Source organism: Halyomorpha halys, unplaced genomic scaffold, assembly GCF_000696795.3.
Source record: "Halyomorpha halys isolate HHAL.00 unplaced genomic scaffold, Hhal_1.1 Scaffold110.1, whole genome shotgun sequence".
NCBI lineage: Eukaryota > Metazoa > Arthropoda > Insecta > Hemiptera > Pentatomidae > Halyomorpha > Halyomorpha halys.
The window spans coordinates 1,580,211-1,592,199 of NW_027112640.1; the positions used below are offsets into that span (position 1 = coordinate 1,580,211).

General features: G+C 30.3%; 1 protein-coding gene across 1 annotated transcript in view; it reads right to left on the bottom strand.

Annotated features, from left to right (window-relative positions):
* Nucleotides 1-11,624, bottom strand: part of Usp16-45 (ubiquitin specific protease 16/45) — a 21,659-nt gene extending 10,035 nt beyond the window's left edge. The window contains exons 1-14 of the mRNA XM_014416058.3: nucleotides 11,381-11,624; nucleotides 11,069-11,199; nucleotides 10,850-10,980; nucleotides 8,270-8,400; nucleotides 7,677-7,783; nucleotides 7,453-7,596; nucleotides 6,749-6,955; nucleotides 6,571-6,675; nucleotides 6,357-6,497; nucleotides 6,000-6,210; nucleotides 4,820-5,064; nucleotides 2,610-2,792; nucleotides 1,314-1,470; nucleotides 310-485 (exon numbers count right to left, since the gene is read on the bottom strand). Coding sequence (XP_014271544.1) covers nucleotides 310-485; nucleotides 1,314-1,470; nucleotides 2,610-2,792; nucleotides 4,820-5,064; nucleotides 6,000-6,210; nucleotides 6,357-6,497; nucleotides 6,571-6,675; nucleotides 6,749-6,955; nucleotides 7,453-7,596; nucleotides 7,677-7,783; nucleotides 8,270-8,400; nucleotides 10,850-10,980; nucleotides 11,069-11,199; nucleotides 11,381-11,477 — 2,166 coding nt within the window. The 5' untranslated portion in view covers nucleotides 11,478-11,624. The remainder of the gene's footprint in view (nucleotides 1-309; nucleotides 486-1,313; nucleotides 1,471-2,609; nucleotides 2,793-4,819; nucleotides 5,065-5,999; nucleotides 6,211-6,356; nucleotides 6,498-6,570; nucleotides 6,676-6,748; nucleotides 6,956-7,452; nucleotides 7,597-7,676; nucleotides 7,784-8,269; nucleotides 8,401-10,849; nucleotides 10,981-11,068; nucleotides 11,200-11,380) is intronic.
* Nucleotides 11,625-11,989: the final 365 nt, after the last annotated feature.

The window sequence follows — 11,989 nt, forward strand, 5'->3', positions numbered from 1 at the left end:
TTTTACTTAATTTATTATTTAAGTACAAATCTTAACCTTTTATAGTTAAGAACAATTATTATAGGGCATATTAGGACAAACTCAATTGTCTTTCCACTGAAAATCACAAGCCAGAGTCTTTAGGCTAAAAGCTATTTCAATTTTAGTCAAGTATAGAAATACTTGTCCGAGAGGAATAAAAAATTGTAGTATCAGCCTACGCATATATAGTTTTTAAATTATTTAAAGCTATCCTAAATTAAAATAATACAATAAAGTAGGAATAAAAATGGAAGAAATATACAAATTGCATTCCATAAATATTTTTACCTTGCAGAATGGACTAAGGTCCAGTTCGAGCGGAAATGAAACGTGCCTGTTGAGCTTCCTGAAAGATGACATCTGAACTTGAAACCTCTTCAGGTGAAGGATCAAGACAGGTGGGGCCTCTGCTATAAGAAACTGTTTGGTAGACATAGTGTAGACTGTCTTTCCATCTTTGTTACCTGTGACAGAATACTTTTCACCTCAGTACATAGTAAAAAAAAAGAAAAAAAATATCGATTCTGTGTGTAATGGGTTCCGATTATTGTAAATCCAATATTGTGAGAGGTAAATATGAGGTCAGTCCCAAAGATCGTGTGCATTTTTGGGAAATTTTTAAATAGTGCAAATAGAATACAATTGAACATTTTAATCAATATATTTTCCTCCACTATATCTACAATTTCTCACCAGTTAGCTTTATAATTCCATTGTTGTAGAAAGACTAATTTTAATGCAAAAAACTTCATTTTGTAATGAAACAATTTCTTAATAGTCACCAATCGCGGAAATTTGTTATTCAATTTTAAGTTTAAGAGACAAAGTTGTTCACTGTAAACATCTGCATTAATGGTTTGATTTGTTTGACTATCTAATGGTTTCATGATTCGTATTGCTGCAGATCTGGGAGATTCACCACACAAAAATAAAAATGTAACACAGTACGTTAGAAAAAAAATATAATGGATTAAAATGAGAAATACTTTTTTATCAACTAAGAGGCATATTGTGTTAAATTTTGATTTTTCATGGAAAATCCAACCAACTATAATTGTAAAAGGGAGAGAAGAAAGGATTTATTTTCATTAAGTTAAAGATTTTTTTTTTAACATTCCCAGAGATTTTAAAAACAATTTGCATAAAATAATTAATAATGGTGATTAAAGGCAGTCAACTCAATGTATTTACCAAAGTCTTGTAGCCAATTTTAATAAAGTCTATTTAATTTACCAAAAAACATTAATTTTTGTAACATTTAATCTTTAAAATATTTAAATAAAAGATGGTACCTTTGTTGGCTTGTGCAGTACACTGCTCACAGCCAACTTTGTTGCTGCCTGTCATGAGTTCAATCCCAGTAAACTGAGCCAAGCAGGTCTGGATAGAGCAGTCACCTGAAGAGTCTGTATAGTTCACTTCGTCAAAAAGGCTCCCAACCATTACATCCTGCAACGTTATGGCAAAACAAAACTATCACATACACTAATTAAAACATTATAATTAATAGAAACATTTCATCAAGAGCAAGTTAAAAAAATTCTGATTAAATGTTAATAGAATAAAATAAATTTAAGAAAAATTGTTTGAAGTAATACAAATCAAAGGCTGACATTTCTTATAAATGTTTCATTTTTAAAATTTTCCCAACCCTTCAAAATACAAATGCAATTTAATTATTTCCTAATCCTAGTATTGATTATCATATCAATATGTAAATTTGTCTTTTCACAAATATTTTTAGATTTAAAAACACGAATGTTTTCTAGTCATATTTTTAGGAGCTAATGATGCATTGTATTAATTAAACTTGGTAATTAGTACTAACCTAACCCCACTGAGGGCTAATCATTATTAAAGAGCTGATAAAAACTCCACAATAATGAATATTAACTGAATGTAATATTGTTAGTCTTTCTTTTTTTTTTTAATTTAAAACACTGCAAACTGCAGGCATACAATTTAATCGATGAGCTAATCAAGTTTATAATCCAAATACATCATTAAACAACCAAAAATGTTTCAAATTTTTAACACTTGTGGAAAGAAACATTTATTCAATTATATTTATCAAGTGGTATGATTCTTTAATTAATTGTATTCACGACCAAAGAAAATTAAAAAAGTTTATTTCTAATCTCTGATATAAGTTAGGATTAATCAAAATGAAGATTATTTTTTAAAACTACATGCTTGGAGAATTTTTTCTTTAGTAATATTATGGTGTAAAGGTAGGTATTTTGTTTCCATTTAGAACTAACTAATAAATATATGTATTTTGAACTATTCTTAATAGTACCACTATAAAGCATGAAGGATTCTGGGTTTCAGGTACTTAGTAAGAAAGTATTGTGCTTAGACCTAAGGTTATGTAAGCTGTTTTAGTCCAAAATCATGTATGTACTCTGGATACTTTAAACTAAGTACATTGCATATATGAACTATGAATGTAAAATATCAAGACTAGTCGACCATATTTACAATGAAGAGATGATGGTCGAATGAAAGAGGGTCCAAACTATTATTTGAAATAAATATACAATGAAGAATGCTGACCACTACCCCTAATGTTAATTCATTATACCAACCTCCTCATCGCTCACTTCTTCTGCCTCTTCAGATATTCTTCCAAGATCATCCGAAGATTCTGCAGGCTTTACCTCCTTGTTTTCTTCCTCGGCAGCTTCCAAGGAAAGATCATTATCCTCTCTTAATCGAGACTCCCACATCGGGTCCTCTTTAACAATGGTAGCAGCATCTCTCACAATTGTCTGATGATAAAATGGTCATCAATAATAATATTCAACAATTAAGAAAAATACATTTCTACAAGCACTAAGTCATAAATATAAGAATTAGAGAAAGATTGAGTTCATAATTCCCATGGAATCTAAGTTTAGCATCTTGTTCACTATTAATTTTACTTACTATAAATGTTGAAATAAATGATTAAACCAGATTAGAAAAAAAATGAGACTATATTCAAATTTATTATTGATTAATTACAGTTTAAAGTCACTAAAGGTTTCTCAAAACAATTACCCAAGATTATGTATATTAATAATTGACCCTATAATTTTAAATTAAGAAGATGGTGAGGGTTGTGGTCAAAAGAAAAAAGAAAATTGTTGTTAACTACAATGAAGTTAGTTATTAACTATTTTTGTTTCACTTTTGACTGCACCCCTTATCATTTTCTTCATAATTGCCTAAGATGTACGAATCCCAGTTATTTTTAATTCTAAAATATTTTATGATTATTTTTTAGGGTGCTGTAACTTAGCCTGTACTTTTAAGTATCTTTTTGATTTTTATTCCTTTTCGTATACCGTTCCCATTTCTTGGTACCACAACAATCCATATATTATACATATTATCCAAGATATTATCCATATCCATCAATATTTTATTTTATATTTTCTCATCGCTTTGAGATGTCAAAATAACGGCTAATCCATTCAATCAGGTTGAATTCTTTATTAATCACCTTGATTGATGCCCAATCAAAAAACATTGTAAATAAATTTGACCGAATAAACAACTTATATGGAACACCTAGAAGCAATGGGATGCTAGGAAATAATAAAACATGGATTTCGAAAAAAAAGTCTTAAAGTTTAGGCTAAATTATAAACGCTCTTTTATCCCATTATTCTGTGTTAAATAATATATATATATTTTAATTTTGTCAGCATGAGCTTGAATATGAGCGAATAGTTTAATCAACACCGCCAGGTAGGGAACGAAATCAGGATGAGGGAGCTAAAGGACACAGCAGAAGAACAAGTCCTCACTATAAATCAACATCAAGTAATTGTAATCTAATTCATTAATGTAATCAACTATCAAAATTAATAATCATTAATCATCCAAGAATAGAGGGATTTTATTTTGTTCATCATAGTTATAATTTATTTCTAATACAGTCCACTTCTTTATTCAAACCAGCCATACCAGGCATATAAAAATTTATTTGGGTAATATTCCCCAACTTTTGCTCCAGAGAATACCTGAATTAAACAAGAGTTTTCAAAACAGCCAAGAGCACTGATAACCAATAAAATAAATAACGTTGTTACCATTTTGGTTATTATACATTACCAATGTGTTTATAGACAGAATGATAAGTTTAAGTCAGTCTAAAGTTTATTTCCTTATGTTTAAAAAATCCATAGTTCTTGCTAAACTCTCTTCATCCAGCAACTGATGTACAGTAAAACTACTAATATCACAAGATAAAAACATGGAAGTAAGGAATTTCGCAATGAACACACTCATTGCTTTTATCTAAAACGAAAGGGCAAACACTTTCACTTTCTAAAGAGAGATAGGATACCTCAAGGCTCAGTTTCCTCTCTTTATTATTTTAAAAACCTTTCTTTATTCCCAAAAACAATCATTTCGACACTTAAAAACATGGAGTTAAAAGAATAAGTTGTGGGTGGAATAAAATGGATGGAATGGTAAGATAAATGTGGCTTTTCTGATGTGAGACAGAAATAGATCAAAATAAGTTAAACAGTTCAATATATTCTGTTGTGAGGAACTTGCTAATATCCTCCTCATATACTTCCAAAAGTAGTAAGCTTCTAAAAACTGTTTTAATTTCTTTGATCGAGGAAAAAAGTGATATCTAGGGCGAACCAACAACCTTGTTTTGTTGATGTGTGCCATTGGTTGTCATCAATAGATTAAACCAAGTAACTTACAGCTTAGCATAATTTGTAGTATTCAACTTAATCCTTGACAACAAAGTTTTTCAACATGAAAGAAAAAAAAATTAAATAAAGAAATATACCTTCAACTCAGGTTGAGTGGGATCACTTAAGCCGAGCTTTGAAATATCTGGAAGTCCGTTACAGAGAGGCAGCTTGGTGTAGTCTATGCTGAGGTCCACTTTAGTCGCTCGCATCAATTTAGGACTATCGGGTGCAGATCCTGAGTCATTAGGAAGGTTGCTAGAGTCCTTCAGCTCTCCTTCTCCTTTCCCAAATCTCCTGTCACTGCCTTCACTTTCCACATCACCCTCAACATCACTTTCACCTACAGCCCAAATAGAATACTATTATTGAAAATATTGATTGAATTTGAAAGTAATTTGAGATAGTCTTATACTTAGCTATAAAAATCAATGACCTCCCTGATTTTGATTAATTTCAAAGTAACTAATCAACAGTGCTTCGATTATCTTTAAATATTTTGACTTCATTGAAAGTCAGCTAAAAATTTATGATTATTGATGGTAGGACAGAAGAGAAAAAAATACATTCTCTCTAAATAATGCTGTATATACAATGTATAAATAATGTCTATATAACGTAAACTAATAGAACACTCTTTGAAAAAATTTAATAATATGGAAAAAGAATGTAAAATAAGACAAAACTAGGTATCGGCCTGGATCATCCCCTTCTGTCCTCTTATGAGAGCGATTATTATCATACCTTTAAAACATTCACTTATAAACAGTATAACTGTAGCAGTTTCTCAAGATCATTATACCAAAAATAATTAGTAGGAATCTTCTCTTCCCTTCTCAACCCCAATATCTAATGGTTAGAGAAACGTTTATCTTAGCGATAAAATATTTACTAACAGCGAGTTGAGCAGTCTTTAAAAAAATTAACTTATAACGAACACGGTAAAATTAGGAATTAGTATGGAATGATAACATTAAAAATAATTAGAGGGAATATGCAAGGCCTTTCTCTTTAACCGAAAAAACATTTTAACGATAACAATGATCTTGATGGATATAGAACTAACTTTCAAACAAAATCAATATTCTTATATTAGGTACTAAACTTACCTACAAACCTTACTGTGTTAAAAATTTAAGGAGAATCATGCAACATCCAAAATAATTGGCCCTTAGTTCCTTTCAATTTTGAAATAAGTTGAAATCATTACACCAAATGTTTTTTCATTTTTCAAAATATAAATATAAATACATACGAAGATACTTATTTGAATTTCACCTTTTTCTGAGATAGGAGTAATAGATTCTCCTTGTCCCATCACTAACCCTTGGCCCTTCTTCGATTGAGGTTGATTATTATGATGTTTTCCACGATTCTTTTTCCTTTCCAGTTTCCTTTCTTTCTTCAATTGATGCTTCGACATTGCTGGACTTCCACTTTTATCTTCAGAACCACCACATCCTTTCCGCCTAAGAGATGGTGGCTGTGGCTAATGCAAATAAAGTAAAAGTTACACATGAGGAAGCATTCAACACATTCTATATACAACGTATTAATAGATGAACATAAGTAAATAAAAAATCGTGAGAATATTTTTATTATAAAATTAGCAAATATGCTAAAATATAACAATACCTTCTCTGAAGTTACAGGTAAGGACAAATCCAGGAAGGATTCAACACATTCAGAAGAATGATGGCATTCTTGACATTCGAGCCTGCTCACAAGAGAACCACGGAAGACTTGATCAGGTATCAGCATTATAGTGTCAGTTACCTGTAAAATTCAGTAGTATAAGAGGGGTAATATCATTAGGGCAGAATTAATATTGATATAAACAATGTGATACCTCTCGATCTAGTTGTTTTAGTTCTTTTGTTTTTTCGGCATCTACTTTTTCTGTATTTTCTAGACCATTAAGTCCAAGTTCATTTAGCATCAGTCTTCTGTATCTCTAATTAAGAAAAAAAAAATTGAGTAATGTTTCAGACAACACTATTACATTTAAAAATGGAATTGAAAGGCACCTTGAGATCCTGGCCCCTAACAGAGTCAAGGAGATGACGGAGCAGCTCATGAGAGTCATGTTGATCGCTGCCTCGGAACTGAGGAACCCTTTTCCTCAGCAGTGAGAGTAGCTTTTGTGGTACATATGTAGAACCTCCTGCTTTCACTTCACAAAGAGTATCACACAGTGCCTCACAGAGACCATCCCACTTCTCAAGCGTTCCTGACTATCAAAGAATAATAAACTTTACTAACACCTAGAATACTTTATAATTACCATATAGAAAACTTGACTTTTAACTTTAAACTCCTCCAATACAAAATAACATTAACAACTATCAAATTTTCATATCACATTCCATCAAAGATCAAACTATCTAAAAATGCCTTTTTCTGGACTCACACTGAAATATATATCTATTGGAAACCAAATAATGAAAATTTGATCTAATAACGACAATTTCCTCACCAGTAATAATTCACTTCACCATGAAAAAATCATGACAACCCTACTAAAGATAGAATAGCCCACTAACCCATAAGTATAACTAGTTGGAGTGCTTACTTCCATTAACAATTAAAAAAAAAAAAAGAGAGAATAATAATTAAACCAAAATATTTTACATGAATGTATAAGTCATCACATTTATACTATCACTGCATTTATGGATATGCCATGCACTTAATCAAGAATAACAATTCTTCAGAATTTGAATATACTTACGAGTGTCCTGCCGCTTTTCAAGTGAATGTTTACTTCTTTATCTGATATTTCCATTTCTTTTAATGTTTTCGTGAGGTTAGGTGTTTGTGCTAAGCACTGAATAACAGAATTGAAGAAGCACGTATTTCCCAAATTTGCTAGGCCCTATTGTATAAGAAAAAATTATTACAGCAATGAATATAACCTTAATTATAGTAATGTTAATATATTTGAAAATTGTTTACCCTAACTGGCGAACCACATGGAGGAGGTGTCCTTATTTTTGGAGGAAGAAGAGGAATGGCTTCAAGCACTTTATTTTCTTTTTCCTCTTCATTAATAGCTTCCATTTCTATAAAAAGGTAATACCATTGCTAAATATAATAGATAAGATATATAGCTAAATATAATAGACGCAATAACAATAAAAAATTAAAGCTAAAACATTTAGATTTATAACAACTTACAGAGGTATTAAGATAATATTGTTCAAAGGATGACAAGAATTTTTGAAAAATTACTAAAAACTTAAAGTAAAACAAGAGTGTCCTTAAGCATGGGTCACCATTAATGTTAATATTAAATTGATCAAATGTAAGTACAAATACTTTAATCAAAATAAAAAACTGATGAAATAATTAACAGTACAGAAATTAAACAAATTACATGATTTAAAATTATCAATCATTTGTCTAAAAACTACTTCTTACTCTATACTACAATGATGATAATGATTATTATTAGATAATATCTTGACTGTCAATGATTACCGATCATTTGTGATAGTTTAATGATATTATTTATCAATTTAATAATAATAATTGTGAAACAAACTTACTTGGTGCTCCATTTTTTTGTGGTGGAGTTGGTCCCTGAAGGTATTTCTCGTACATGTTTTCAACATTATTAACACATCCTTTTAATTTTTTATTGGAAGAGGCAGGGATCTCGTTTTTACATAAATGGCACCTAAAGAAAAAAATGATGTAACAGTCACAATCTCAAGCTAAATAGATTATTCATTTACTAAAATATCGGTGGGACGGACGGACATTGTTTAGAGTAAATATTCATACTGGCCATTCAATTCAACTTTATCTATTGACAAAGAATGGCCGAGTTTTCAAATTTTCAAATATAAACAATATCATCGAGATACCCTAAATTAATGATTAAAACATTTTCAAATTTCTAATTTACTTTGATTCATAATTGAGGATGGCAGTATAATATTGAATCAGTGCATAATTAAGGTAAATACATTTGAATGATACGTGATAAGTGTTCAGAACTTAATAGGGAAGTACAAATGTTAACTGATGGCTATGGAAGAGGGTGATCTGGTCAGATCGTAATCAACATCCACGTTTCCCCCGACCCATCAAGAACCCACCTCATAGAGGTTGTCTTCTGCCCCAAAGTCAATCTAAGCCCCATGAAAATAAATAAATAACTATCTGCCATAACTTAACTCAAATCTGGACCCCAGAATTAGGAGTTTAGTGCCAAACCCACTCCCATTTTTATCATATAAAATATGATAAAGTTGTATTTTTGAATTTAATAGAAATTTAATTTATATTAGTGTTAGGAATCAATATTAATGAGAATTGATTTAGAATTTTTTGTATTAACATCTTTTAAAACAACCTAAGGGTCATATGATGAGACCTTGTCACTTTTTTCAGTACTCCAAGTCTTCTATTTGGAACCCCCTGGTGTTCACTTTTTCTTGGAAGTCCTGAAACCATCTCTTCTAACCAACAATAAATAAAACTAAAAAAAAAAAATTATTTCCTATTTTCTACTGACTATCTAATCATTATGTTTTTATCTTACCACAAAGATTTGAACACTAAATAAATGATCAATTATAAAACAAAATATATAAATCGGTCAAGGATATAATTTAAGTAACTCAGTTGCAGGCAAACTACATATGAATCAAAGTTTCACCAGTACAGTTTGAAATAAATTTTGTTTTTTTTTCAAATCGAGATGGATATGTTTGATAAGAACTGGAATCTAGAGGATACTTCTGACAAACTAAAAGACATTAAAATTTCTTGTTTTTTGCCCATTCAAAGTTATCCCTAGTGCTTTTAAGATCGCAAACTTAGCTTTACACTATTAATATACCAAACAATAGAAAAAGAAAAATATTTTATCCTGATTGACGCATAGCAGAATGTATTCATATATTCGACTATATGATGAATTGTAAATTAAATTTTGAATCTACTTTTACAATGACATAACACTATAATTAGATGGTAACCAAAGTTTCTTTTTTCTAAGTCTTCTTTCAAGGCTAAAATAATCAACTTGGAAAATAACATCATCAGAACATACTCGTATTTTTTTGTAATCAATTCTACATGTTCATTTAAAAACAAAAATCAACAATTGATCACTATAGAATTTTCAACAAAATTTCTAGAATAATATTGCAAAAAGGTCCGAAGCTCAACTCCAAAGTGGTAAGTAGGTGAGCACTCGCTCATACATAATGTTCCATTGTTATAACCAACAATATTTGATAAAAGTGGGTTAATTATTCAAGTAATAAATTACTGCTTTAATTGTATTAGAGCTATCAACTTCCACTCGTTCTGACACAGAAACAAACCTACAACAGTTTCTTTTCAGTTGAGGTCAGGGTCTTAATTCACATGAATACGAATCACTTTACAGTGTCAAGTCATAACCAACAACAATGGTTAAGTTTTCTCATTATACATAAGTGCTTCAAAACTGGTAACATAATATTACAATCATGTAATCAGCTGATTCACATTGATCTACTATCAAATTATAAACTCTTAAAAAAATTAAACAAAGAACCACCTTCCCAAATATTTTAACAAAATCAAAAAGAGTGGGTTTAATAGCTTCACGAGAAATTTTTTTTAACAGTTTAAATGATATGGTAGATGCTTTAAGAGTTAAGACAAACGACAACCTAGTCAAAATACTAAACATTATTTCTTTCACACGATATTTGTTTTTTTGAAGCATACACGACAGTCGCTATGAGTCAATTGTGGTTGATCAATGATGAGTGTGTTACCCGGTGGATTGCTGAGAATCCATGGTAGGTTTGAGTTTTTTTTTCATCGGTTAATAGACATATAAAAAATTGAAGAGGATGCAAGGAAAGAATTTAAAAAAAAAAATTAAGTGAACCAATAAATTAAAACTGAATGAAGCTAACACAGAGTTAAGCTTGGCTAGAAAATTGAAGAGACAATTATGACAATTGAAGAGGCCCATTATGACACTATTCCCTAACAATCATAATATGTTAAAGTTGATACAAAAAAGTCGGCCAATTCAATCATTCTAATTAAAATTAAATTCTTGTCAATGAGGTTTGTTTCAGTAACCAAAATTATACAGAGAATCAATAAGCACTTACCAAACTGTCTTATCCGACAATTTTAATGACAAAGCATGGGAATCAGAATGAGGTATTTCATTGTGACGTTGAGAATGGTCTAAGGAACAAGCTTTAGCCCCACAGCGTAAACATACCCAAACATCTTCTCCCTGATTGATTAAAACAGAAAAATAAAGCATTAACTCAAGCATATAAAAATTTAAAAACTAATAATTAAAATAATTTGAGCCAAAATACCTTTAGTGATTGTCCTTCTTTACTGCAAATAAGGCAGAAATTATTATTTTCTATATCTTCCAAATGAATATTCTTTTTAACTTGGTTTTGCTCAATTGATTTTCCAGCATGTTGACATACTTTAACAGCAGCTGTAATGCAAAACTTGAACATGAAGTCTTACAATATGAACTATATAATATGTTATATGAGAACCATGATTCCATAAGTTAAAATCATATAAATGAATACCACATTTAGAAATTCCATAAACAATCACAAGCATCTAAAATTGAATTAAAAGAAACTGATACCAAATTTACGATTACGTACTTAGCGATTTGTCAGAATTTTGGTCTCCATCTGATTCTGAAGAATCTCCATTCATAACTCCGTTAGAAGACTGTTGCCTTGTTCTTCTCTTCCCCATTCTTCAACACACTGTCACAATATTAATCTGAATTTATGGAGGAGGTATTTTTGGAAAAAATGCATTATTTTTCCAAGTAAAAACGAAACTCGGGTCAAATGACACACTTTTTTTTGTAATAAAGAGAAAGTCCGATAACGTCAAACGAAATAAAGACTTTAGTATTGGAGTTACATTGTACAATTTCTTTAATAAATAGCGTATAAGTAAACGTTCAACACAGAATTCTTTCGAACTTAGGAACCCTGCAGACGATTCTTGGATATAACACACGTGTTCCTGACATGCTCGTACTTAGCTAGCAGTTCTGGGTAAACACGGTGTTCCAAAAATGGGGGTGGAATATAATTTCAAAAAAGGGATAAAAAAAAAAAAAAAAAAAATCTTCAGCGTAAATGAGAAATAAAATATAGGCTTGTAGCTGGAGAAAAAAAAATTCAAAAATATTAAACGATATACGAACACACGAGAAGACTATAAGCAGGTTATTGAATTAATAACACACGAATCAC